A 27954-nucleotide genomic window follows, 5' to 3' on the forward strand; every position below is an offset into this window, starting at 1 on the left:
TGGACTCTCAGGAGCATCAAGCTGGACTCCACAGACAGATTTGTGGGCCAGTACTGTAGAAGGAGCTAAGAGATTCACCTAATGAATGGAGAGAGCAGGAAAACAGACCCCCAGGGCCTTGTACATCATGGGAGCCAGGGATGAGAAGAGGAGGAGAAGCCATTACTGCTTAGAGAGACTATCGCTCTAATAAAGATCACCAGCTGGATTCCAGCAGACACCCAGGGATGGAGGCAGGAGGCTGCAACTCATTTACAGTTGCTTCCTGCCTCCAAACGCTTCCAGTCCCTTTACTGCATTCGTACAGCACAAGGACATGATGGTTTAATTGCCATTCCTTTCTGGAGCAGGAGGTGCATGCGTTATCAGCATGTGCTTCCATCATTTGCTGCAAGCAGGACAGGCCATGCAGCTCTGGGATAGAGAGCTTTGCCTAGGCTCCATGTGCCCCACCCCCTCAACTCCAAGTCATCCAACACTTCCAGACAACACAACCAAGTCTAAGGAGGCCATTAGCAGCTCCCCTCCCCCACGCAGACTGGTCCCAGGTATTGTCTGGACTGGCACACTCCTCTCCACCCATATGCACACATACACCTTCCTTGGCACCAAGTGTAACTGTCCTCCAAACTCCCGTATGTGCCATTTCAGTGCTAGGCTGGCTGCTTGCAGCAGCATGGGATTTAAATTAAATGCTTTGTTTTCAGTGCATCACTGTTTCCCTGGGAAAACCTCTTGCTGTGTAAAGGGAGAAGCTCCAGAAGCAGAACATTATGCAGGGTGCCAGTGGATTAAGTGGCAGCACCTTGAGCACAGAAGCCACCCAACACAGGATGAGGCAATGGTATCTGGCTCAAAGACTTGCCCCCCAGCCCTGCTCTGTGTTCTCACTGCTGACCTGCCTTGCTTCTCCACTCAAGCTAGAAGCTGAAGCCCATCCACTTGTTCCACAGGCTGCAGTGTTTGGGGGAGATTATGGGGGGAGGGGAAAGGTATTCTCTGTTCTACAGCAGTGACATAAACTCTACAAGATTAGCTTTTCTACATGTTCAGCCAACTCAGCTCCTCTTCTAGAAGGGGATGTTTGCACACAGCTGCTCCTCACAGCCCTGCCACACAAGTGTAGGTGGTCTCTGATCAGACAGCAGCATTGCCATACTAGAATTTATTATTGCCACCTCCACAGACCCATTTTAGGGGACTCCCTGTTCCAACTGCAGGGCTGCCCCTACCTCTCAGTATCCCTACATCACTCCCAGCATTAATACAGGGCCCTCATGAAGGCAGTGGATTACACCCACAGTGGAGGAGCTGGCTCATTAGTGCCCTACAGGTGAGGATAGCTTTGGTTGGCTCTCAGTGCCTGGGTGGGCTGAGAGGGGGGTGACGGTGAGAAAGATCTCATTTTGATCTGGGGTCACAGACACAATAGTCAGGAACTTCCAGAGCCCCTCTGTACAGAGATAGGTGGCAGAGCGAGTCTCCTACAGTACATGGGGTTCAGACTAGACCACACAGGCTCCCCTAGCACTGGGGAGCCTCTGAAACAGCACACTCCTGACCTATGGGTTAGACAAGCTGCACAGAGAGGAGGTAGGAGCCACATCCACTGCTCACCCAGGACCATCCCCTGTGTCCCAGGAGCATTAGCAGGGAGTGGGGGTGAAGTATTAGGGTACCACTTCTTTTCTCTCCCCACAGGCCACAAGTCTGAATGGCTCTTCCTAGTGAGGTACAAAGCTGGTAAAGGGGACACTAACCCCAAGCCTGCCAGCAGAACTCACTCACCATCCACCATCTTTGGACATCCAACGGGAGGTCCATGTTCTCCTTCGTCCACACTGGGGAGATGTTACTGTCATAGTGGCTGTTGAACCAGTCTGAGGCCCTGGCATCCTCCATGCACTGCTGGCAAGCACAGCTCTTCATGAAGAGCCCACCCTTGCCGACACGCTGCATACCAGCATAGCCAGGCACCAGCTTGACCCGGTGGATGCCATTGAGGCTGCTGGGGTCCAGGTAGGTGATGCTGTGGTGCGAGTAGGTGAAGAGAAGAGACATGACGAAGACAAGCAGGGAAGCAGTAGACAGGAACCAGAACCGCAGGGAGCACTTCATGGTGGGTGGGGTTGAGGGGAAGAGGCCACCCTGCTGGGCCAGAGGAGAGGTCACTGCAGCCACTGCGTTGCCTGCTGGCCTCTTGGCCAGCCTGTGCCAATGGTTCACTGCCCACCTTCTCTGTTGCAGCAGACAAAGGGCATAGAACACAGGGGGAACGCACAAAGCAGGAGGGAACTGCAATGAAGACTGGCTCAGCAACAAATCTAGTGCCCTGGGGACTCTTCAGTCACTGCACATGCCTTCACAGCTCCCTGGAGCCCCACAGAGGACTTGCTGGGCCACAGGGACTCTTCTATTGTCCAAGGGGAGAGCATATGCTGCTGGGGCTACACAATTGCAGGGATCCAGCAGCCAGTCCTCCTTCCGCAGAAGCTGCCTTCGGAGACCCCAGATCTTTCACTGAAAAGCAACTGAAGTGCTCATCTCTTGTGAGAAAAAGGATTGTCCTGGGCTTGGACCCTGATGGGGCTCATCATCTCCTCTTTCCCTGAAGGGCCATCACAATCTTTGCTTGCCAGAAAAAACAAGGGACAGGGTTTTTGTGCCCCTAGGCCCAAGATCTGGCCTGATGTTCTGGGGAAGTGGCCTGCTAAGCCAACCCCTCGCTCTGAAACTCCATCCAGGAGGGGGAAGAAAAGTTCACTGCATCTTAGGGTAACTCCATGCAGGGGACTGGAGATCTGTGATCCCGCAGCATATCACCCAAACCTGGCTTGCTGCTGCTTCCCATCCGCATCTGCTCTCCTCCGAGAGAGCCCCCTACCTTCTGTTGCCAAGGAGACAGCCGAGCTCTTGAGCTCCACATCTGTAACCAGGCCTAGGAACAGCTGTAGGTCTGGTGCATATACTTGCTTGCCTGCTCCATCCACAACACGGTACCAATCACTCCTGCCACCTGCTGCTGGGGGCGGGCCCTGGCTGACCTTCAGCTGCAGCCTCATTCATCCTCTCTGGGAGCCATCCTGCTCTGCTGCTTAGGTGTTTAAATAATCCCATGACAATCTTCTCCCTGTTGCTCACCTGGAGAAGCTGCTGCTGTAATAACATCCTAAAATGGAAAGGAGGGAGGGGGAAGAAACAGATTTCAGCATCAAGAATTACTAGCATCATATTTAAAAAAAAAAAAAAAAAAAAAAAAAGAGCTAAAAGCTCAAACCTACACAGACAGCCACTCCCAAAGCCAATTTTAAACCCAGCCAGTGCAGGCTCCTGCCTGCAGCACTCTGGCATCAGGTGAAGCTAAGGAGAGACTGGATCAAGGTATAAATACCTCTATAAAGGGTTAGGATGACCCTGAGGCAGAGTCTTTCCTGTGAACTGTCTGAGCAGGCATGTTGGCAGAAGGCCTGTCCAGTGGGGAGGCTAGGTAAGAGCCTTTCTGTTCAGGAGATTTCTGGTCAACATGGCATGGACCATCAGAGTAATAAGTCTGAGGGCCTCAGTTTGCAGCCCCTCCCAGGAGATGCTTTCTGCCATAGAAAACATGGCTTAATTTCAGCTATGAAAGGCCAAAGGTGCAAACAGGAGAGGGTTAAGCAAGTCAGGCCCAAGTTCCTTAAGGAACCTGCAAATAAAACAATGGGGTGCTGAAAGTCAGGGCCAAGATTTGCAACCAAAATACTTAGGAAAGAACCTCATGCTGTCCCCAGCACCAGTGAATGACATGCATATCTCCTTTTTGCAAGCAGGTGTACTGTGCACTTGGGCAGAAGGCTATAAAGGAAGCTCGTGCACACCATGAACCTCCTTGCCAAGGGCCAACATCAACCCCTTGCTGCTCAAGTTTTCCTTCCCTAAGCTGAGACAGTGCACATCCCAATGGCACTGCTGATGCCTGAAAGCTTAGGCAAGCAGTGTGGTCCTGTACATGCACAGACAAAAATATTTTTTTGGCCTGGGACCCATGCAAAGATTGGAAGAATAACAGAAGCTGTCTGAGACAGAGGCTGCTTGTGGACTGATGTGGCTTTTGCTGCTCCCTACCCCTGAAGGCACAAGTGCTGGCAGTCTAAGGGGTGGGACGAGGGGACACACTAAAGCCACACAGTTCCATGCTTGTGGGCTCTCTTTGCTGCCCACATCAAACATGGAAGAATATGTCCCAGAAAACTTCCTCCACCATCCTTGCCCACCCTTACCATGTAGGCATGACCAGAATCTGAAACAGACTTCCCAAGGAGGTGATGCAGTCCCCTACCATGGAAATCTTCAAAAGCAGACTGGACAGACACCTTGGTGGGATCATTTGATCTCAGCAGTATTCCTACCCAGAGCAGAGGGGTTGGGCTCAGTGATCTTCCAAGGTCCCTTCCAACCCTTAATTTCTATGTTTCTATGAAGTGGAGTGACCCAGGGGTTTGTCCTAGGGCTATTTTTATTCAATGTCTTCATTAACGACTTGGAAGATGGGATGGAGTGCACTCTCAGCAAGTTCATGGATGACACAAAGCTGGGGGACGTCACAGATATGCTGAAGGGTAGGGTTAGGATTCAGACAGAGCTAGACAAATTGGAGGATTGGGCCAAAAAATAAAATAAAATTAAATTAAATTAAAAAAATATCATGAGATTTAATAAAGACAAGTGCAAAATCCTGCACTTTAGACAGAAGAATCCCATGTACCACTACAGGCGTTGGACTGACTGACTAAGCATCAGCTCTGTAGAAAAGGACCTGGGGGTTACAGTGGACAAGAAGCTGAATAAGAGCCAACAGTGTGCCTTTGTTGCAAAGAAGGTTAACGGTGTACTGGGCTGCATTAGTAGAAGCGTTGCCACAGATTGAGGGAAGTGATTCTTCTGCTCTATTCAGCATGGGTGAGGCCATACCTGGAGTACTGTGTCCAGTTTTGGGCCCCCACCACAGAAAGGATGTGGACAAATTGGAGAGAATCCAGTGGGGGCAACAAAATGTTTAGGGGGCTGAGGCAAATGACTTCAGAGAAGAGGATGTGGGAACTGGGCTCATTTAGTCTGCAGAAGAGAAGACTAAGAGGAGATTTCATAGCAGCTTTCAACTCCCTGAAGAGTATTTACAAAGAGGATGGAGCTAGACTGTTCTCAGTAGTGGCAGATGACAGAACAAGGAGCAATGATCTCAAGTTGCAGCAAGGGAAATTTAGGTTGTATATTAGGATACTTGGAGGGTGGTGAAGCACTGGAATGGGTTACCTAGAGAGATGGGGGAAATCTCCATCCTTGGAGGTTTTTAAGGCCCAGCTTGACAAAGCCCTGGCTAGAATCATCTAGTTGGGGACAGTCTTGCTTTGACCAGGGGGTTGGACTAGACGACCTCCTGAGACTCCTTCCAACCTTAATTTTCTATGATTCTATGATTTACTCTTCAGCCCTTCCACTGCCAGGGACAAGACATTCTTAGAAGCAAGATACATTAAGACGATTCACAAATGTTTTGCATGACTGCCCCATCTGACCCAGAAACACAAAACCTGGTGACACCCAGCTTTGTCCCCCAGCCTCTGAGTCTGCACAGACTTGGAGCTGAAGCATTTCATGTGAACAATCCCCACTAAAGACCATCCCCTCTGCTGGGACCAAGTCCTGTCATTGGAGGCCACCAATAAAATGGGTCATTTTCTCCCTAAGAGCTCCAATACCCATGAAGCTCTTCCAAGATCATTTGATGATAGGTGCCACACATGCAAAGCAGTTCAGGAATTGCTGTAGGAGGTAAAAATGCTCAGCATCTCCAAAACCAGGATTAGCAATGAACTAGTGCACCTTTCCTTGCCAGGCTAGAGGTTCATATCTAGTTCAGGTCAGCAGTGCCCCCATTCCTTTTCACTTCAGAGCTATCTGTGAGATCTTGGTCCAGTTCCTACAGCAGGGAGACTCAGCTTAAAGGTGTTAAGCTCAAATGCCCCCCTTACTGGCAGGCTATGCAGAGAAGCAAGACCACCATAGTTTAAAATGAACCCCAGTTTGTTTGCATTTGGCAGCTGCGCCTTCTCTTGCCATTTTCACCCCTACTTCAAGACTTTAGCACCAGAGTGGGATGGAAGGGGGCATTGCCTGGCTTAGGATTGAAAGGCAAGTAGTACATCCACGATGTACTCAACTTACTCTCCTCCATCTTATAAACGCAGGTCTGGAAAAGGCACACTTTTTTAGCTCATGCTAAATTGGTCACACTGAGGACTCAGCTGCCTGTTCAGCTGAACAGTTTAGCAGAAGCTCAATCACAAACTTTCTTCATCTGGGCTAGCAATTAAGGTACTGGATGTAGTAGACTTCTGCTGCCTAGAATAGATGATGACCAGTGTCTTGTATAGGTTCAGGGGCCCATCCACAGCCATGACAGGAAATACAGCTTTCCAGGTACTTGGTTTAAATTTTAAAAAATAAATAAATAAATAAATAAATCAATCAATCATTCATTGGTACGACCTACAAGTTTCACAGACCATTCCTGATATATTCATTATATCTGACATACAAGGACTTCAAGCCATTAACTTAAAGGTCTAAAGAAGTCAAACAAACAAATGCTTTTTACTATACAATGCTAATGCTCCAGTCACCAGCAATTCGGTCTACTTTTACTATCAGAAAATAATGTGCACTCCTAAAATGCTTTTCACTAGAAACTGGATGGCATTAGTGCATGTAGCATGTACCCCCTGAAGGTGATCAGCAATATATTTGCTATTGCAAGACTCAGGCCTCTACAATGTCAATCAGCCATAGTAAGGCACTCAAAATGTAAATTTATAACCAATTATTAAGATATTTGTCTGGCTGGTATAAAAAAAAATAATACTGTTTTAGCAAGCTTAAGCAAGGCATAATGATGTTTTGGGGAAAAGGGCGCTGAAGAAAAAATAGTCCTACTAAGCTATTTGGCTATTAAATTGTCAGTATTTCTTCATACTTCATGGAGACAAACCTTCACAAAAAAGCAGGCACTTGCTCCAACAAGTGTTCTTGCTGCCTCTATCTTGAACATCACTGGATCTAAAGAAAAACCCACAAGGGGAGACTGCAAACCCTCTGGAGCACAGACAGTTTCTTGCCATACAGGAAACATGTAAAGACGCCCTCCCTCCCCCAGCACAAACAAGCCTTCTCTCCACTCCATCCCACTTAAGTGCCTCCTAGTGTAGGGATCACAACTGGCAGAAAGTACTTGCTAAACTAGGAAACTCTATAGTGCATTGCCCATGTAGTAGATGGATTCTGTGGGCCTAATCCAGCTAGCTGGCAGGCACCTGCCTCTCCTATGACTACAGAGGAGAGGTTACCAAGAACGTTGCAGGATTGGGCCTCTCTGCTCTCCCATCCCTTATTGGCATATATCCTAGAGTCAACACTAGACTGTCTTGGGGTGCACATCTAAGCTCCAGTGCCAGACCAGGCCCTCCCTGTCCAAGGTGATGTATGAACACAGCATGAGCAAATAGAAGGCCTCACTTAGGGAAAATACCAAAACCGGAGAGGGGTCCTGCTGGGTAGGTTGTATGCACCATGTAGAGCACAGGCAAGGAATGTCCTGCTTCAGCACATTTTCATGAAGGAAAGTGGGTTTTCATAGGTTTCTAGGGTCAGAACGGACCTTGTAGATCGAGTCCGACCCCCTGCTCTAGGCAGGAAAGAGTGCTGGGGTGAAATAACCACACCTAAGTGCTTGTCCAATCTTTTTCTTGAACACCTCCAAGGTAGGGGAAAGCACCACCTCCCTTGGAAGCCCATTCCATATTTTGGTAACCCTCACCATATATTTCTTCCTGATATCCAATCCAAATCTATTCTCCTTTAGTTTGTGGCCGTTATTTCTAGTAACCCCAAGGAGCGCCCTGGTAAACAGAGTATCCTCTATTCCCTGCTGACCCGCCACGATGAGTTTGTAGACAGCCACGAGATCGCCTCTCAGCCTTCTCTTTCGGAGGCTGAAGAGATTCAAGTCCCTCAGTCTGTCTTCATAGGATCTTACCCACAGGTCCTCAACCATGCGAGCTGCCCTTCTCTGAACTTTCTCAAGGTTATCCACATCCCTCCTTAAGAGCGGCGCCCAAAACTGGATGCAGTACTCCAGCTGCAGCCTGACCAATGCTGCATAGAGAGGAAGCATCACCTCCCTAGACCTGCTTGTGATGCACCTGCTGATGCAAGAAAGAGTGTGGTTAGCCTTACTTATTACCTCATCACATTGGTGACTCATGTTCACTTTTCCATCAACCAAGACTCCAAGATCCCTTTCCACTGCCATGGTACTCAGAATGGTACCCCCCAGTCTATAGGTGTATTGGAGATTCTCTCTCCCCAGATGTAGTATCTTGCACTTATCCTTTTTAAATTGCATCCTACTCTGATCTGCCCACTTCCCCAGTCTATCCAAATCTGCCTGGATTCGCTCCCTGCCCTCCAGTGTGTTTACTGAGCCCCCTGGTTAGGTGTCGTCTGCGAATTTGGACAGAGTGCTTTCATCCAAATCACTAATGAAGATATTGAACAGCACTGGTCCAAGGACAGAGCCTTGGGGAACACCACAGCCCACATCTCTCCAGGGAGAAACCGCCTCATCCACCACCACTCTCTAGGTGCATCCCATATGCCAGTTTTTCACCCACCTTACTGTAAAAAAAAATCCACATCACAGCTACTCAGTTTGTTTCTGAGAATTGGGTGTGACACCAGTGTCAAAAGCCTTTTTAAAGTCCAAATAGATAACACCTATCTCCACCCCTGCATCTAAGCACTTTGTGACCTGATCATAAAAAGAGACCAGGCTAGTCAGACAGGATCTGCCTGCTATAAACCCATGCTGGTTTCCCCTTAACATTGTATTACCTGCTGGCCCCCCACAAACGTGATCCTTTATAATATTTTCTAAGGTCTTGCCAAGAATAGAGGTGAGGCTAACCGGCCTATAATTACCCGGTTCCTCCTTCCTCCCCTTCTTGAAAATAGGGACCACATTGGCCCTTTTCCAGTCTTCTGGGACCTGTCCTGAGTGCCACTAGGACACCGGCCAATTCTTTTAGTACCCTTGGGTGAAGGATCATCAGGGCCCGCCAACTTAAATATGTCCAAACCCGCCAAGTGCCCCTTCACTAGGTCAGTGCTAACCGTAGGTAGATTGGTATTTCTTTCACGCCAGACTAAAGTCTTATTGGGAAGCGTGTTTGTATTAGTGTCCAGGAACACAGATGCAAAGAAGTCATTTAAAAGCTCCACTTTATCCATCCTGTCTGTTACAAGTGCCCTAGACCAATGCTTCTCAAAGTGGTGGTCCACGGACTGGTGCCGGTCTGCAAGCCACCCGTCACCAGTCTGCAGCAAGTTGCCAGGAAAGAAAGAAACATATTTTCAGAAGCATAATATTGATATGTCATAGCGCCACAGTTCGTATGTTCCAACACACCAGGTGATGTCACGTCGTGCAAGGTGAGGAAAGAGAAAGAAACAGCCAGTCGTGCATTTGTGTAGCGCTGTTACACACAGTTGCTGCCACCAGCTGAACCGTGCTCCAGTCCCTGGCCCACTGGAAAAAAAATTGCCAGTTCGCCACAGATAGTTTGAGAAGCACTGCCCTAGACCATTCTGTAGAGGCCCTATGTTACCCTGCACATTCTTCTTGCTCCGTATGTACTTAAAGAAGGACTTTGTTACTCTTAATCTTTGTTGCCAACTTGAGTTCTGTATCTGCTTTGGCCTTCCTCATTGCTTCCCTGCAAGCGCGAGCCAAGCAGGTATACTCTTCCTTGGTGGCTGCCCGCTGCTTCCATAGCCTGTAAGCCTCTCTCTTTCTCTGAAGGCTCTCCTGGATTTCCATGTTCAGCCAAGAAGCTTTTTGGCTCTTTTGCCTTCCTTGTGTGAACTAGGATGGTGCCCATCTGTGCCTGCAGAATCAGTCCCTTGAGGAACTCCCATCCTTCTTGGACTCCCAGCTCACAGATGTGATTACCCCTCAGTCCCACTCTAACTAATCTCCTGAGCTCGTTGAAGTTGGCTTTCCAGAAGTCAAGCACTTCTGCCCTACAAGCAGTCTTTCCCGCTTTTTGCCGTATACTGAATCCTATCAACTGGTGGTCACTATCCCCTACGTGACCTTGTACCTGTAGGTCCCCCACCAAGTCCTCCCCTGTGGCCAGTACCAAGTCAAGTATGGCATTTCCCCTAGTGGGACTGTATACCCTACAATTGTTTGTAACCATTACAAATACATGGAGTTGGAAGAGACTCTAAAGAAAATATGTTTCAAATTTATCAAAGTGAAACAGTGCATTTCCATCTACAGGCAGGCAGTATTTATCCCTGACAGCTCTCTTGTAACTTGATAGGTAAAAAGAGCCCACTTTCACGGTTCCCACGTGCAGGCTGTGAAGAATGTGCCTGATAAGAACAAACCTGACGTGTGGCCTCAACAGTCCACTTAGCACGTTGGTGTCTCTTGCTTTCCCTCCCATATAATGTGCAGGTTTGTGCTGTATAAGGGATGGGTGAGGGGAGCACAGGCCTGAGGCACTGCTTGGGGTCACAAGCTTGCAGTCAACTGACCTCATCTACAGCCCCAGCAGCAAGGAGGAGCTTTTTCCATTGCCTTTCTGTGCTTGGCAGCAGTGCCTCTCTGGGTCTCTGCTCTAACATGAACCTTTAAGGCTAATGCACTGGCAGCCCAGGCAGTTTACTGGCAAGCAGAGCAGGCAGATAGCTTGGATCCGAGTACCAGCTGATTTCTTACAGTGAGATGGGAAAGTTCCTAACGTGCCGCCCAGATCCCAGGCTGAGCAGGACTGTGCGGCCCTTCTGCTCTCCAGGATGCTGCGCACCCAGGTGGGAAGATCACAGGCACTAGCCTTTGCCTCCCACTGCACACAACACTTGCATGGAAGGGCCTTGGCACAAGGAGTGGGTTGAAGAGTCTACAGGGCCACACGTGACCACCCAAAGCACAAGAACTTCTGCCAGAAATTGCAGGGCCTGCCTCACTACCAGGGGCAAGCACTAGAGAGCCCAAGTGTTCCTAGTTTCCAGGCCTAGTCCCTGACCAGACTAATGGGACAGAGACTGCACCTTGCAGGGAGATGCAAATTTACTCAGAAGAAAAACCCAGCCTTTGACACCATGCAGCACCTACAGTTGTTCCAGTGAGTGAATAGAAGAAAAAGCTTTCCAATCCAGCCGTCACATTTTTCTGATTGGACACCACATACAGGTAAGACCACTGTCCCCCCAGTTGGAGCATGGACAGACTGGGCAAAAGGATTTTTAAAATAGGAAGCAGGAAGGGAAATAAAAATCCCCTGGGGAACAGGAAAGTGTAGTGGTAAAACCCCAACCAGTGACAGAGGGATGGTTTCATAGATGCTAGGGTCAGAAGGGACCTCAATAGATCAGAGTCCGACCCCCTGCATAGACAGGAAAGAGTGCTGGGTTCAGATGACCCCAGCTAGATGCTTATCTAACCTCCTCTTGAAGACCCCCAGGGTAGGGGAGAGCACCACCTCCCTTGGGAGCCCGTTCCAGACCTTGGCCACTCGAACTGTGAAGAAGTTCTTCCTAACATCTAGTCTAAATCTGCTCTCTGCTAGCTTACGGTCATTATTTCTTGTAACCCCTGGGGGCGCCTTGGTGAATAAAACCTCACCAATTCCCTATAAAACCTCACCAATTCCCTGGTGGGCAGGTGTAGTTAATCAATTTAACCAGGCTTCAATTTGGGCCTTGGATTTCAGGCTGAGAGATGAGCAGCCCAATCCTAACTCTGGGCCTCACTCCTAGCCCATCCCCCCCACCCCATCAGTTTGTTTGTTCAGCAAAGCAACAACATGGTGGCATGTCAACTGTGCTAATCCAACCAGGAATCTGGGGGAGAACATAGGAATTAAGAACATAAAAACTGCCATTTACTGGATCAGATCATAGGTCCATCTTTGCCCAGTATCTTGTGTCACACAGTGGCACAGAGTGGATGCTGAGAGACAAAGTGAACTGGGTTTGACGAGAGTTTTTTTCCACACTGTTCCTCTCCTACTTGCAGCTTCCAGAATTTAATAAGGTCTAAGAAGTTCCAATTCAGAGGCTGAATCCCTTCCTCCCATGCTCAATAGCTACTGATGCCCTTTGGTTTGGGGAGCAGCTGATGTAGCTCTGAAAGAACATAAAGAAGGGGCAGAATCCACCCCTGGCAATAGACAAGGCCTAGAGCCTTCAGCATTCAGGGCCAGGATCAAGGAGTGTGTCTGGTGACAGACAGCAGGGATCACACCCCAGTTGAACTCTAGAAAAAACAAGGCTCCAAGCCAGAAAGAGGTGCTTAGCCAAGGTCTGAAGAGTCTCCTTCCTCTACTGGCTCTTTACATCCATGTTCTTGGGCATTTTTGTAAGTTCTAGTGCATCAGACAAGCTTTGGCAAGACTAGAAAGGCAAAGGAAGTGGTGGTGGTGGGGGTCCTCTGTCTCATCCCAACCCCCACTCTCAGGTCCACCATGAACATGTACTTCTGTAGGCAGCCCTCCACCCTTAGACAACCCTCTGCCTGGTCTCACGCACTGCCAGCTCCCAGAGACACCAGTTTATCACATCCTGCAATGAGACTCCTTCACAGAACAAGACAGCCTTGTAAAAGCAGCTCAGCTGAGAGCACGTCTTGAGTACGTGTACTGTTGGGGCACAGCCCAGGCAGAAATGGCACAGGACTGGAGCTGTAGAGAACCTGAAGAGTCAAAAATGACCCAGATCTGAGAGGTCCAAGATGTTCCAGAGAAGAAAGTTCTGAATAACTAGACTAAGAAACTGCAGATGACTGGCTTCTCTCTGGAGCCTACACTCAGCATAGCTTTCTCCCCTATTGCCTCCCTTTATTTTCTCCACAATCAGGTTGCTAGTCTTGCCCTGAAGCACCCACACGAGTCTCCGAGGATTAATCAATCTTCTAATCTCTAAGCCAACCAGCAGGTGCCAAAAAGACGTCAAGCTGACACACGGCCAACTCAGCTCCTGTAAACTACCAGGTGGCACAAGTCTTCAGTCATCATTAAACTTCTGACAGAAAGTCTGTATTCAGACCAGAGGGTACGTCTGCCCTACCAGCAGAGACTTGTACCATGCACTCACTCCTGTTGTGTGCACTAGAGTCCAGAAAGAGAGCACCATAGGCACTTGAGAGAGAGACCAAGTGTACACCCAGAGCTGCTTTTAGGCCATCTTGGACATGCTTTATAGAGAATGCTCAGGGCTTCTCCGAATAGCTACAGTGCCTAGTTCCTGGGGTTTGGCATGCAAGGAGCAGAAGCAAGTGGGCAAAGCCTGCTTTACAGCAACATTCCTAGGCTCAGTGCAGAGGCAGCACAGACATGCCCAAGGAGGCTTTGCACCCACAACCAGCTCTCCCCTCCTCCGCCTGCCCGAAGATGGGCTATAACGACACTGAAAATATCTAGGCAGAGACCAGCAACATGGAGTAGTCAGCCAAGCTGCTGACACCCACAAGAGCAGAGCATGAAGAACCCTTTGCTGGCCTAAAAATATATCAGCTGAGGGTCACCTACACGTGGTTCCACCTGGAATTTGAGGTAATTTCAGTCTCCTGTTGAATAACAAGCAGCAGCTCCTAGGCTGGGGAGAGGCAATGCAGTTCACATGCCATTGTTGTCTGTGAATAAGCGACTGTTCCAGCCTTGAACCTGGAAAGTCAATAGTATCCAGAGGGCAGAAGTGGCTAGAACCTCTGGTCTTTAAACATTTCCTTTGGATGGGAGAAGGGAGATGAGGAAAATAAAGATATTAATTCTGCAAGCCCAAGCCAGAGGAAAAAGCCTCTCTCTCATATTCTTCAAAAACCCAGGATCTAGACTAACTCAGCTGGACTTGAATGCCAGCTTCCCAGGCTCCCAAAAAGAGAATACACCTCGAAAAAAACTCAATTTTTATGAGAGTTCTCTCAACCTTTCAGATACCCAACTCCTTTCCACTATTGCAAAGAGGCACAAATACCATAATTTAGGGAGCATTGAGTGCTGCGATGTAAAGTCTATTTAGGCTCAACATAGCTGCAAGTTAACTCTACAACCATGGCTCCTGCCAAGATACCAATTGAAGCCAGTAACAGTTAGTCCAAGCAAAGGTTTCCAGCATCCAGTCCATCACTGGTGTGGCATTACATATACCAGCAAATTAAATAGGACAGGGCTGATCTAATTGCCTTGGCCTCAACTGCATTTCCCAGCACTGAAAAAAAATCAGTCCAATTTAAGGCTTTCGTGACCAGTTGCTTCAGTTGTTCTCTCCCCCACAGACCTGACTGCACTTTGCAGTCTGAGTCTGGTTAATTCCGCAGCTGTTTCAAAGAAAGTTAACTGTATCCCTGACTCACTCACATGAGTAGAGTTAAACTCCTTCCTGCAGCAGAGAGGGAGGAGGACCAGGTGTTTAGCCTAGCAGAGCACCCCTAATACTGTGTGGTGGTGCTGTAGCAACCAACCATGCACACCTGTTAAGATGCATCCTGGAGGCTTCTCATAGAGATTAATTGGTCTACAGCTCCAGTAAACTGTTTGAGTTGAATGGAACCAGTTTGCAAACAGCATGACAAGAATGCCTTTTGTCTGCAAGATGCCCTGCCCAATTTGCCAGACAGCAGGTAGCCAGCCTATGCACCAGTGATAGACTGGCATGAAGCAACAGGCAAGGGTCCTTTTTGGAGCAAAAAGGGAAGAGAAGCTGTGCTGTAGGTATGGCAGTGCCTGAACTAGAGGTAGATCAAAGTTACACATGGGCTGGAACCAGGCTCTGCTCTGCCAGGTATCTACAGCAAGTCAGCACTTGGCAGGCAGAAGTAGAAAGAGGCAGTAGCCATGTGTCACCCAAGCTGGGCCTCCAAACAAGTGGGTCTTCCAAAATCTAGTACTTTTCCAGGGGAATGAATGGATGCCCTGTTACCATAACAAAGCCTCTGCTTTCCATCAATGCAGCTGAATGCAGTTTTCTTGGCAGGGGGAGCCCATGTTGTGGCATGGGCCTAAGCAAGGAGCTGGTGAACCAGGGTCAAGTATTGCAGAGAAAAGCAAAAATCCAGGCTAAATCTTGCCACCACCACTAAGCTTAAAACAGGCCCAGTCAGACCAGCAGCTCCAGCTGCCTCACTCACCTCCTCAGGGATCCCCCATATCCACTCAGGCAGCTTTCTGCTCACTCCCACACCAATTCCTTTAGGCAACAAGCCCTTCTGCTAGCTGCAATGGAGAGACAGTCATCAGCATGGGTGAACAATGCAGCTGAAAGTAAAGACTTATTTCAGGAGGCTGAAAGCAATATCTATATCCCTCCCAAGTATGCAGGTGGTCCAATAAAATGTATCACCTACAGATATCCTTGCCCTATATCCCTTAAGACAGTGTCCACAGTACTGTTCCCTCTGCTCTTCCCCATCCCCTGGGGTCTAATCTGTCTAGACTGTGGTTGACTGAGGTCTTGATGATTTCCAGATGCACTGTTCCAAGTCCTGTCCTTGGAAAGAGGCCACAGTCACCAGTCCCTAGGGCTACGCTCTTGGGGTGGGATGAGGCAATCTGTGGCTGGTCCCTGGTAAGGAAACAAGCCCCTATCAGAGCCCAGGTCTTGCTACCTTTTGCACATTCCAAGCCAAAAGCTCTCTGTCTTTTCCATGGAAAAGGCAAAGGCAAAGTCCAGTTGCCTTAGCCATGGCTTATGTCCAGATTTTAATCTGTTCTTAAGCTATAAGAGGAGCCGCCCCCATTTCTCCTCTATTTTTTATAACAGCGATTCTCAGCCAGGGTGTCACAGCATCATGGAGTGCCGTGAGATCCTTTTAAGCTTGCCATGGGATGCTATTCAATATTAGTACTGCTACGTGTGCCAACACCAACACGTGATTCACAAAAGAAACCCAAAGACTTCAAACAGGAATCCATGGCATCAAAAACATTCTGGAACCTGTTGTGTTCTTCTGAGTCCTTTGCAAGAGAAGAATGGCTCTTATTTTTCCACAGTCAAAAAAGGAGACAAAAAGGTAAGATCTGGCATATTCCCAGAGGTGCCTTGAGTCTAATGACAGGCACCTGGAGTCTAAAAAAGTTGAAAGCCACTTTCTATAGAAATCACTCCTCCACAATCCCCCTGCTCCTCTGTGAGAGGAAACAACAGCTACAAGCCCTGGGCATGGAGGTCCAGACTAGAGGGCCCCCACAAGCACAGATCCTTTAATCCATCCCACAGAAATTCTCTGCCCACCAACCACTGCCGGGATAGCATGAAAGACCCCCCTGCATCAATGGAGGCTTCTCCTTCCCTCTCCACCTGCTGCTCTGTCCAGATCCCTGTAGGTATGGGTGAAACAGGGAAGGGGTGAGTAGCAAGGCCCAGAAGTGTGAAATTCCTGATCCCATCAGTTTTTACCAACCCTGACTGCACACTAACAGGGGCAGGCAACGTTTTTTGGCTGGAGTGCTGAAAAACACCACAATGCCTACCTCGGAAGGTGCCAGAGTGCTGGCATGGCAGAAAAACAAAATGAGGACAAGGGGTACATGGCAGGATGCCCTGCTTGTGCCCCTTGCTCCCCACCCAAAGCCCTTGTCCCCCAACCCTGCCACCACTTGCTCCCCACCAAAAGTGCCTGCCCCCCAGCCCGGGCTCTGTTGCTGCTAGCAACTACCCTGGCTCTGGGTAGCTGCTGGAGCCCGGGCTGCTCCCAGCGGTGATTGCAGCGTCCCAGCTGCCTGCTGGGAGCAGCCCGGGATCCCAGCTGGCAGTAGCTCCCCAGAGCCGGGAGACTCCAAACAGCTGTGCCAGGCTCCAGCATCAGTTCCGCATTGGCGCATGCAGGGGCACCTCAGAGAGGGCGGTGAGGGAGGGGACTGAGGCAGTGCAGCCCCGGTCTCTCCCTCACTCCCAGAACGGAGGTTATGAGCCCGATGCAGCTGTTTGCAGCCTGCCCACTGCTTGCTGCAGCTGCCCAGAGCCTGGCAGGCTACAAACAGCTGCGCCGGGCTCTGGAACTCTGTCATCACTTCCGCGCCAGGAGCTGGGGAGAGACCAGGGCTGTGCTGCCTCAGGCCCCTCCCGCACCACCCGCTCTGAGGTGCGCCTGCACGGGCTGGTGCAGAGCTGGTGCTGGAGCCTGGCACAGCTATTTGGAGCCTCCCGGCTGCAGCCGGCTCCGGGGAGCTGCTGCCAGCTGGGATCCCAGGCTGCTCCCAACAGGCAGCTGGGATGCTGCAAGTCCTGCTGGGATCAGCCCGGGCTCCATCGCTGGCAGCAGCTTACCTGAAGCTGGGGCTGGCCGTGGCATGCCAAGCAAAATGGCCTCGCGTGCCACGTTTGGTCCACGTGCCAGGGGTTGCCGACCCCTGCACTAGGAGCTCAGACTGGATGGTCTTCTCTGGAAGTCTCAGGAGAGTGTTCCCAAAAACTACCTTTCAGATTTTTAGCATGCAGAGGAACAGGTGAGTTTAACTTGAACAAGGCATACAAGGAGAGAAAAGTTGCAGTCACTCAGCAGTTCCAGCACATGTTGCAGCTTCACTATCATCTCTTGACCTGGTCACAAGAGGCTTCCCTCCCCCGCCACCCCCCAACTATCTGGTCCCTTAGCCCCTGCTCTTAGAGCAGATCATCACAGCGCTAGGTACCTGCTGAGTCCTCCCTTTGTAAATAACAGGTAAGTGGCAGCACACCAGCCTTATACACAAGTGACACCCGATAGGAGAGCAGAAGGCCTCAAAAAACCATGAACAAAAGCTCGCATCATAGAATCGCCCTTCCAATTTCCATTTCTTCTTCTCACCCAAGGGCTAGCCCATGAGGCACCATAACACACACAGCTTCAAAGAACATCCACAGGTCACAGCCTGGGAAACTCCAACCCCAAGCATACGTCTTCAGATCAACACAAATGCTTGAATTAGTGCAATGAGACAGTACAGAAAACTGCAAACTAGTGCTCCAAGGCAATGTGGGACCCAAGCATTGCAACATAATGCTAGTACAGGGGAACTTCAAGGCAAAAGGACTAGTATAGTCTCACCGTTCAAGCAAAGCTAAAAAAGGAAGTGAAAATAGTGCAAACAGTAAACAATCCCTTAGGTCTGCACTTTCCCAAGGCATTATTTTATTTGTCAGATAAGAAAGGAATTAGTACTCTACAGAGAAACATAGCCATTGCTCGCTTGAAACCCTTTTCTTAGCAATTCTTTGACCATTCCCCCAATGCACACAGCTGTGCCATAACAGGTGAAATTGCATTGTGTATGCTCATTACCTCCAGGAAGCCTGTAAATCCCTGCCCAAGATAATCCTTTAGGGAGTTCAGACCTCATGATTCATATCAGGCCACTGATCTTGCAAGATTCATAAGAGCCATTTACAAGGTGGAAGAGTTGCTTTCACCCGAGTGTGGCAGTAAGCAGTTTGCGATAACCTATGCCAAAATGATAGTGTCCAGAAATTATATGCAGCACACACATATATCTGCTTAGGTCACTGCATGCACAGGAAAGGCAGAATGGCTGTTTCAAGAGCCAAACGTTTTTCAAAATTCAGATGCTTGGGTGCATGCCACCAAAATCAGTCAGATAAAATAAAGTAGGAAAAAAAAAAAGTCAGCAAATCTCCAGGCTCTGATGGTTGGAATCTTAAAAGCAGGGACAAAGTCATTCCCAGACTGGAGTTTCAACAAGTCGTATTGCAACTTCCTGCCAGCCTAGAACCACCCACGCTGCCTCTCTGCCAGCCTGCTCTTAGTTTGTCTGATGAAGCAGTAAGTCTGCAAAGGTCCTGACCTTCTCCCCACCACAAGGGGTGACTGTGGTGCAACTGAAGTGAAAGGTCAGTTGAAGCTCACACTCCCTTGGCTCCCACACTGAACACTCGGATGATTTGGTGTAGATCCTACATAGCATGGCTATGCTTTCTGTTTGGATAATTATTTAAATGAAAAATATTTTTCCACCCAAAGACACAATACAAAGCAAGATCCCAACCACCCTGTTTTCATGAACAAGTCCTCAACATTTCTTCAACCAGCATGGGTGCTAAGGCTGAATATTGCCTTGCTAAAACCATTTTACTGCAGTGACAATAGTAGTCACTACCTGTACTATCATGCTGTGTCCCCGAGCACCAGTTGTTGCACTCCTTTCCAGAGATGGATGCCTTTAAGGGCCAGGGAAAAAGACTGTCATATTCATAAGTGCTGTGGGACTAGGATTCCTCAGCCCCTACCTAACAGAGGTTAAGGACCATTTACCCTCACAAATTTGTTTATAACAAGACAAACTAGGTCAGTGCTCTGGCACTCCATTTCTGTCACAGAAATGAGACATCTGACTGTTTAATTCCCACCGTTAGATTTCAAAGCTTCACCCTAACCTAGCATGCAGTAAACTAGGGATCTGTAGCCACACTACCATCTGGGAGAGTCTGCTCACCAAGGGAGGCAGAGTGCTGGGTCACCCCATGGATGAATCTCAGGACAAGTGGCACCTCCTTTCACCATTTGACTGAAAGAAGGTTTTGACCAATCATAGGCTGAGAGGATCAGCTTGAAGGACTATTGCTTTAAGGACTCTGTCCAGGGCCATACAGGAAGGTCACAATAGGGCCATCACACCTTGGATGCAGCCTGTTGGTGCTGGGGAAACGGATGCTGTTAGTCAGATCCTGACCCTCCTCATCTCCAGGCCAGTCCTTCAACTGCAGGACTTGAACTGAAGCCATGACCTATCCAACAGAGTCCCCTTTAAAATGGGGACAGGGCTCTGGAGTAGGCCTCAATCTGGGAAGTATATTTTTTTTTTTTTAAACCGTAAAAGGGTTTCAAGAAGGTACCCTACAAGGCAGAGACCTCCTGGATGTTAGATGTTTGTCAGCAGTTCCAATAACTACAAGGTACAGAGTCTTGGGTGAGATGCATGACACTGTTAGGTAAATACCAACTACTTCCCATAGGAGTCTGAGTTGGCCAGTTCTGGCCACACATAGGCACCATCTGACTTCACTATTATACCCAGAACATGATAAATGCTTGCCCACAGCTCAAAAGCTAGGGGTTTGGACTCTAAGGCCCCTGAGATCCCTTCCAACCTTCTAAAAGTAATGGGCCCTTTGTCTTAGCATCAGGATTCCTGGGATCACCTAAACACTAGATTCCATCAATAGCCCCAGCAATCTGGATTTACACCAACTCCTTCAGGGAGCACAGGATAGAGGTAGTTGAACAGCTGTAAATTACTCATACAAGCCGACTGGATGTAGCAACTGAACTTGGTAGAATGTAGGTTTGGGTACAGGCTGCTCAGATGCCCTGGATCACCTATTCCTCAGCCACTCTTCAAATGTCCCACAGAGATTAAATGTGGCAATGTCCCATTACCCACAATCTCCTATGCCTTGCCCCTCCATCCTACCTCTGGACTCCTCTCCAATTCCCACGCTCTCCTCCCCTCTCAGCCTTCCAGTATAGAGCCTTATGCTAATACCACTGATCCCATCAGCTTTCATTTCTGCTGAACAGCTGAAATCTGCCTTCCTCACCCCTACCCCCCAGCCAGCTGGTAAATTCCTGGGATATGCTCACACAGCCTTAATCTGCATTTATTTTAATCACATTAGAAATGATTTATGGATAAAAGAGAATGCCACAGAAACCGTGTGGGGGCCATGCTAGGATGACACTTCAGCTACTGTCCTATGTTGCAAACCCCAGAACAAACACTCCCACTGACTGCCTGGCTGAGTCTTTCCTATGACCTACTGGAACTGTGGAGCACGGAGTGGACTTAGTTGCTTGCCACATGACTGATAAGAAACCATGTTTAGAACAGCTGGAATTCTGTGTGGACTACTACACAGAGCCATCTGCTCCTGGCCCACCCCACCTCCAGCACAGAGGTGAGGGGGGAGGGAAGGGGAAGAGACTCCCTGCTACTGCTCAAGCCCCCACTAAGGGTGCAGACAAACACACCCTTTAACTGCTTTAAAAAGAAAAGAAGATGCTGTCTGTACCTCTAATGATATTTTTACTCACCAGTATAGGTTGGCAGGCTGGAGGCTAGACCCATAACTCCATGCTCCTTTGGATTTCAGGAGAATGGGGTGGGCACGACATGCAGAAACTCATGGTCCTAAGCTAAAGGGAGATGTATTGATTTGTGTTTTGGTAATTAAACCATCACTCTCCAAAAACAGAGTACCTTGGCATTTTAAAACCATGTCAACATCAAAACAAAGCAGAGATTCAACCTCTCTCCTAAATGCCATTTTAGGAACCCCACCAACATTAAAATTACAGTAGAAGATATGCGGCTCTATTCAGGCCACAAACAAATTAGTTTCACACAACTGTTGATCAGTTTTGTTGCTGGCCAGGCAAATGCAGCAACTCCTTGTTCTTATTTAGAAAAAGGATGTGTGGGCTTTGATGCATGCAGAGACCCTGCTTACAGTCATTCTGAAACATTTCACAAGCATATGGAGGGACACTTGTTTCAGCAACACCTGCCAGCTCTGATCATTTACCAGTACCTCCAGGACCAACTTCTAAGTCTTCACACTCTTGAAGAACTTGCCAAACCTATTCCCACAGTCCCTCATTAATAATACTGAAATCTACAGGAGCCAAGACCCTAAAACTAAGCTTTATAGTCCTAAGCTGTTCCTCCAGACTCAGCAATGGTAGCTGTTGTCAGTATTTTGTATCTGTAACCAAGAGGTAAATAGAGGCACTGTGCTCTCTCTCAAAAAAAGCACTCCCACACCTGTGACCTACGAAAAAGTTGCTGGGATGTAGTTGGAGACGGAGCCTTCTCCTCAGAAGCTGGTTCTGGTCTAATGCTCCAAGTCATGCAGTTAAGTTACCTCAGAGCACTTTAAAGAAATGAAGAGCTGTCTGCATTGACCCAAGTGCTCCTCTGCCTAGGTTCTCGAATATGCTTAATGCATTGACACTCACAGGAGAACAAAATTCGCTCATAAGACTATGACCGAACTCCGGCCTACAGCAAGAGGTAATTATTTCCTTTTTTCCAGTAGATTGTTATATGCTCTGGCTGACAGGAAATATTTCACAGATGCTCCACACTCAAAAGAATTTGGGACAACAAAGCTGTATCAGCAGTCTACATGGAGGTCCAGCCAATTTAAAGCTTCATGGGCAAGAAACCACTTCCCTTCTAATATGTGCTACTGCCTTATGAACAGATTCAGGCTTTCTTTCGCCAAGGAAAAAAATGCACTAAAGACACCCACTTCTTAGAGGTGACTCAAAGCCTGGGAGATAAGTCTCATTCTTAACCAGCCAAGTTCCTTGAAGGAAAACTAAATCAAGTTGGGATCAATAACTCCTGCATTTGAAAAGTCTGAGATTTGCTTTTAAAGCCAGCAATATTCCCAGACAGAAATCCTGACAGAATTAGCTGTAGTCTTGATCACATGCATCTAGTCAGCCCACCTCCTCCTCTAGCACCTGGATTGAAAGATCATCTTGGTAAACAATGTCTCAACCTTCATAAATTAGGCTTCTTCCCCAGAAATATAAGCATTAGCCTTACTATTAACTCAAGGATCCTGAGCAAAAATGGTCCAGAATTAGGCCTTCAACTTCACCTGAATGACAGGCTATAAACGAACAAGATTTACTTTAAAAAGCTGCCCGCTCGTCATGTTTTTGGGAAGGGCAGGCATTCTTTCTGGCAGCATGATTTTAGATCACTTCCTTTTCAAGCTTCCTACTAATGGGCCTCTCTAGCAAAAAAAGACTCATACTCTAGATGAGTAGAGATTAGCATCCCAAAGTCCACCTCCAGTCTCTTTCAGTCTGACATTAGAAAGTCTTTTAGCCTTGTTTTTTTATTTCTGGGTAAACAATAAAACCCAAGCTATAATGAGACACTATGCAAGGAACTGGACTGGTAACTCATGTTTTTTGCTAGAAAATTTTAAAAAAACTGGACCAAGGCCCTGGTTATCTGTAGGAGTTCTTAATCTGGAATCTCTTCTGAGAGACCAGACTGAGAGGCTGAAAAAACAAAGACAAAAAACAACCCCCCAAACCTTGTAGGGAGACATGAAGCTACTTTCTCACCTGAGAAATAAGAGAATAGCAAGAATTGTTTGAATGTTGCCCTTGTCCTCCTGGAGCTCACAGAGCTTGGTTTTATTAGATATGGGACTGTGACAAACTGTCCAGCTGTTTCAAAACAGAACAAACACCAAATGCCAACTGGGTTCATCTGAAAGGGAAACCTTAAGGATAAATACCCCTCTTGGGACTTTTGGACTTTGGGAAATCCAACAATAAAACTTGATGGCTAAGAAAAGATTCTCCTATTTTGGAAGTGTCATTCAGAGGCATTTCAATCAACTTCTATGCATGTGATTTACAGTCACAGCAAGAACAGACTCTTGCAGAGCAGTGGATGCTGTTTCTGCACAGAGTCAGTGAGACGAGACATTCTTGGGGTAAATAATATAGAGGGAAAGTCAGGCCCGCTTTTAGCTGCGTTGTCATGAAAGGACTGGATGGTCCCTTGGTTTAAAGGATACATTACCCACTCAATTTTTGTTCATTACTGGGGGCAAGAACCAGACCTGAAAACAGTACTAGCGAATCAGAGAACTCCTCTCTCATAGGTGAAGGGGATAATGAGGAGGAATCTACTTGGGTTGGGTCTTGCTCAGTGTGCTATCTCACTGGGAGAGCAGGCACAAACCCAGAGCCTCCTAGTATGCTTTTCAGTCCCTTACTCCTCAAAGGCCTTTTTTGCCCTATGGATATTCAAAGGGACATTTCTCCTTTGAATCTTATATCCCTGTCCTCCAGTTGCATGTTCAGGCAGGACCTCTGCTGAAGAAGGGAGTATTGGACAAAACAGGCAATGCCAACTCCTGTCTCCCTCCCGCCCCACTTCACTAGCATGCAATGGCTGCTTCCAGAAGAACACTTCACTATAAAATTTACAAGCCAGATGGGGTGAGCATATGCCCCCAAACCCTCCTGCCTTTCCAGATTACAGAGATTGCCCCACCACCTATATGCTACAGGTTTACACACTAGAGATAAATAGGCAGGCACATAGAAGCAGGGTGTGCCCACACTGCCTCCCTCTCCCAGGGAGCTCCTGCCTCTGCAGCTCCTAGATGAGCTGGAAATGGCAGCTCACAGCCCTTGCTGCTCCATACAGGGCCTGATGCAAAAGCAAAGAGACCTAAGGGAGCCAAGCAATTCTCCTGACTTCTGTGGTACTTGGCAGCCAGCATACAGCACACAGGAGGCCTCTTCATTCACCATGTGCAAGAAATGCTTTGTTCCGAGTCAGAGATTCATATCATGTCCATTTGAAGCTAGTGCTTAGGAGTTACCTACTTAGCTAACCCACCGCAATCCACAAATCACCCGTGGGGTGTCACTTCCCATTTTACAGGGGAGGAAGCTGAGTCTTAAGGTGGACAGACAGGACTCTCTCTCTCTCGCCTTGTTCCCTCCCCCCAAAATTGTGATAGGACTTGGAACCCTAGAGAAGCAGGGCTGGAAGGAACGTTCAGAGGTCATCTAGTCCAACCCCTTGCAAACCATCCCATACAAATTCATAATTTAACTTGCTAGTTACTATCCCATGCTGCATTCAGCCTCAGCTCTTCCACAGAGGTACTGAACTTTTGATGTTCCCTGGATGCTTCAGACCTTGTATCTTAAGAGCCATCACCCACAGGACAGCCCAGCCCCGTCAGGAGCCAGGTACCGCTATGCTAACTGGAAGTTAAGCGAAGCAGAGATGTTGCATGCCCCATGCCCCAAAGTGTTGTGTTCGGTTCACCCTTGGGGTGTCAGCTGTGGTGGCCTGCAATAGCAAGGCAGGGGTGGGGGGAAGAGGGGAAGAGGCTGGACTTGATGTTCCAAAAAGGTCCTATTCTGTCCTATGTTTCTAAAGGCAAACATTCACTAAGAGCCCATTCAGAGGATCCTATCTGCTGTAGGCAAGGTTCTGCTTTTATAAACAGTTTCCCACAAAGCAGCAGCTCTATCCATCAGAGGCTCTTTTGAAGAGCAATGGATTAATCCACGCAGAGGAAGATCTGCAGTGTCTGTAGTCTCCCAGAGTGGTGGGGTCTCTGGAAGCCAGCCAACCTCAGGGAAAGTCTCATTTCTTTATGCACCTTGCCTTCCTTTTTGCACAAATCAACCATTCCTGGCACTATCCATACAGAACCCATTCCTCCCAGCTCAGGGGGTAATTAACCAGCAAGAACCCAGCTGCTTCAAAGTAACTTGCACACAGCCTGGATGTTAGCCTGAGTGATAGCTGTCATTCCCTACAGCTACCTCTGTAAACTGCTACCTTCCCTGAGAGATAATAAGAGTTTAACAGAAATGGACCAAAATTCTCAAGGAAGCATTTCTTCCTTATCCATCTGAGGAGTGCCCTTGCACAGGAACGAGTATGCCTCAGAAGAAAGAGGACTGGACTCTTCAGGTCCCTTCTAGCCAAGTTTTCCGCCAAAAACACCTCCACTGTTCTGCCCACGCTGCTACCCTGAGGCATATGAGACCATCTGCCAGGGCACTTGATACCTCTCCTGCAAACTCATCTCTGCCACCATGCAAACACCACAAGGCTCAGCTCACTGCACCACTTGGATTTGTCTCACTATCACCTTGTGCCCCATCCTCACATCTGCACCTGGCTTCTGCCTCCTACTACAATCATAAGTTCACTGGGCTGAGACCACCTCTGCAGAGAAGGAAAAGAGGGAGAGGAAGAGGAGTGTGCTTGTATGTTTATCTGGCACAGTGGGGCCCATGGGGCTACTGCACTGCCAATAAATAACAGGAGTCTGCCCCTTACTCTATCCCATTGGTCACAGGTGCAAAACAGAGCTGAGGGTCTCCCGACACATTAACTTTCCCCTAAGGCCCTGGGTAACTCAATGGTGATCAGAGCACTAACTTCAGACCAAATTCTTCATTCTGGCAAGGCCATGCTCAATACAAAGCAGGGATAAGAAAAAATGTGAAGGTGAATGACTTTTTGCCCCCTTCCCAGAGATCCATTAGAGTCTCCCATATCAATCTACCTCCAAACAGCAATCAGGTCAGGTTAAGACAGGAACATGTACATTATGGCTTCTTTCAGTAAGACCACAGAAGTTCAGAGCCTCATGAAATTTTTCACAGGCTGCTACAATTCTGTAATCACCCAGCTACAACAGACTGTCTTTATAAACTAGCTTGTTCTCTACTGGAGAAATTCCAAGAGGTACCAGGGGCGAGTTGGGCTTATACTGTTTGTTCATAAATCTAAGAAAATAATGTCTTATTTTCTAGATGGTCCCCAATAACAGTCTGGGTGGAAATACTACAGACAGACTGAATTTTATTAGTAGATGTTTAGGATTGTGAATCCAAAAAGATGACAAAGTCAGTAGGGAAATACAACTCGCCCGAGCAAGGGACTAACGTTAGAGGGATGGGGGTGAGGAGGGGAACGCAACTAGGTTGCAGAAAATACAATGTTAGCCAACTAAGCCTGGGGGTATGACAAGCTTTTAAAATTCCCAACAATGCCAAAAGTGACTGTGCAGTTAGCCTCAGTACAAAGATGCATTAGTCTCTCAAATGATATTATGTAACAGACTTATTAAGGATTGTGGCCTGGAATAATGGAGAGATTGTTTAATTTAAAACCTTCCCATGATCATGGAAGAACACTATACAGAATGTGCACATGTTTAAAACACAAGACCCTGAGCTTATCCCAGCTGAAGCCCCATTTCATGTAAAAAATTGTGCCAAATTGTCACATTTCCACTGACTGTAGGAGAAGTACATCACTTCACATCAGCTGAGGATCTGGCACATGAAACAAATTTGTTATTAGAATACCCTGAGTTTCCTTTCACAGAAGAGGCAGTTTTCTAGGTAGCTTTTTGTTTCACAGATCTAAATAGGTAGAGACAGATGTTTAGTAGAAAGTAGCTTAAAATATAAATATAGCAGTAACCCTTTTAGTTAGGAGAATTACACCCAGTTATAGGTAACTAAACAAGAGTCAGATCTTCTTTTATAACATTTGGGCACAGAAGTAAAAATTATAAATATTTCCCCAACTGATTAATTTTATAACCAAATAATTTCATTCCTGAATAGAAAGGGATTAAAGGTAGAATACATAAGAGAATGGTTTGACCAGAGTTAACAAAATAAATTACAAAAGAAAAAAAAAACAACCCTTAAGTGCAGAAAGGTGTTGACAGTCTAATGGAAAAAGAAGAGAGTGAAATGAGATTGTAATATACATCAGAAGCAGTACTACTCCCTTTAACTTGAAAGGCAAGTCTAATATCCCATCAACTGAAGACAATGGCCTTATTGATTTTTTTCCAAGTCTCTAAGGTTGCCTGGCAGTGACTCCATGAACCATGAACAGCATTGAAGCAGCAGCAAAAGGGTAGTAAACTTAATGTATGTGTTTGGTATGGTCTATAGATGACTGGCAGAATGTGGCATTAGTAAAATATCATTGGAAGACTACTATAAAAATTCACTGGGGGAGGGGGGAGTGGGAATCAAAACCATATACAGAAATAGCAAAATGCAGAAACACAAGCTCTTCTGGGCATTTGTCATTTGTTTCCTTGCTAGAAACACAGGAATAAGACATGATGGCTTGGTGATGGAAGCACCTGCCTTGAGTATCCAAGTGCAAAGCACTGAAACAAGCGCAATTTCATATTAGTCTTACTGACTCTCATGCCTGAAGTTCCATATGTGCTTCAGTGCCTGGATGCATTGGTGTGGTCCTACCTGGCTCTACTGTGCAGGGCAAGTGACAGGAAAGAGAAATGTGTGGGAGAGTA

At 47.6% G+C, this 27954-nt stretch overlaps 1 protein-coding gene across 3 annotated transcripts in view; it reads right to left on the bottom strand.

The window, feature by feature from the left end:
• Positions 1-27954, bottom strand: part of ST3GAL2 (ST3 beta-galactoside alpha-2,3-sialyltransferase 2) — a 103293-nt gene that overhangs the window by 29975 nt on the left and 45364 nt on the right. Inside the window, exons 2-3 of one of the 3 annotated variants that reach the window (XM_019489002.2) lie at positions 15230-15314; positions 1789-3169 (exon numbers count right to left, since the gene is read on the bottom strand). In XM_019489002.2, the coding sequence (XP_019344547.1) occupies positions 1789-2118 (330 nt within the window). In that variant the 5' untranslated portion in view covers positions 2119-3169; positions 15230-15314. Of the gene's footprint in view, positions 1-1788; positions 3170-8071; positions 8206-15229; positions 15315-27954 lie in introns of those variants that run through there. The other 2 variants (XM_019489003.2, XM_006272772.4) reach the window with 2 other exon arrangements.

This window comes from Alligator mississippiensis, chromosome 10 (genome assembly GCF_030867095.1).
Source record: "Alligator mississippiensis isolate rAllMis1 chromosome 10, rAllMis1, whole genome shotgun sequence".
In the NCBI taxonomy this organism is placed as follows: Eukaryota; Metazoa; Chordata; order Crocodylia; family Alligatoridae; genus Alligator; species Alligator mississippiensis.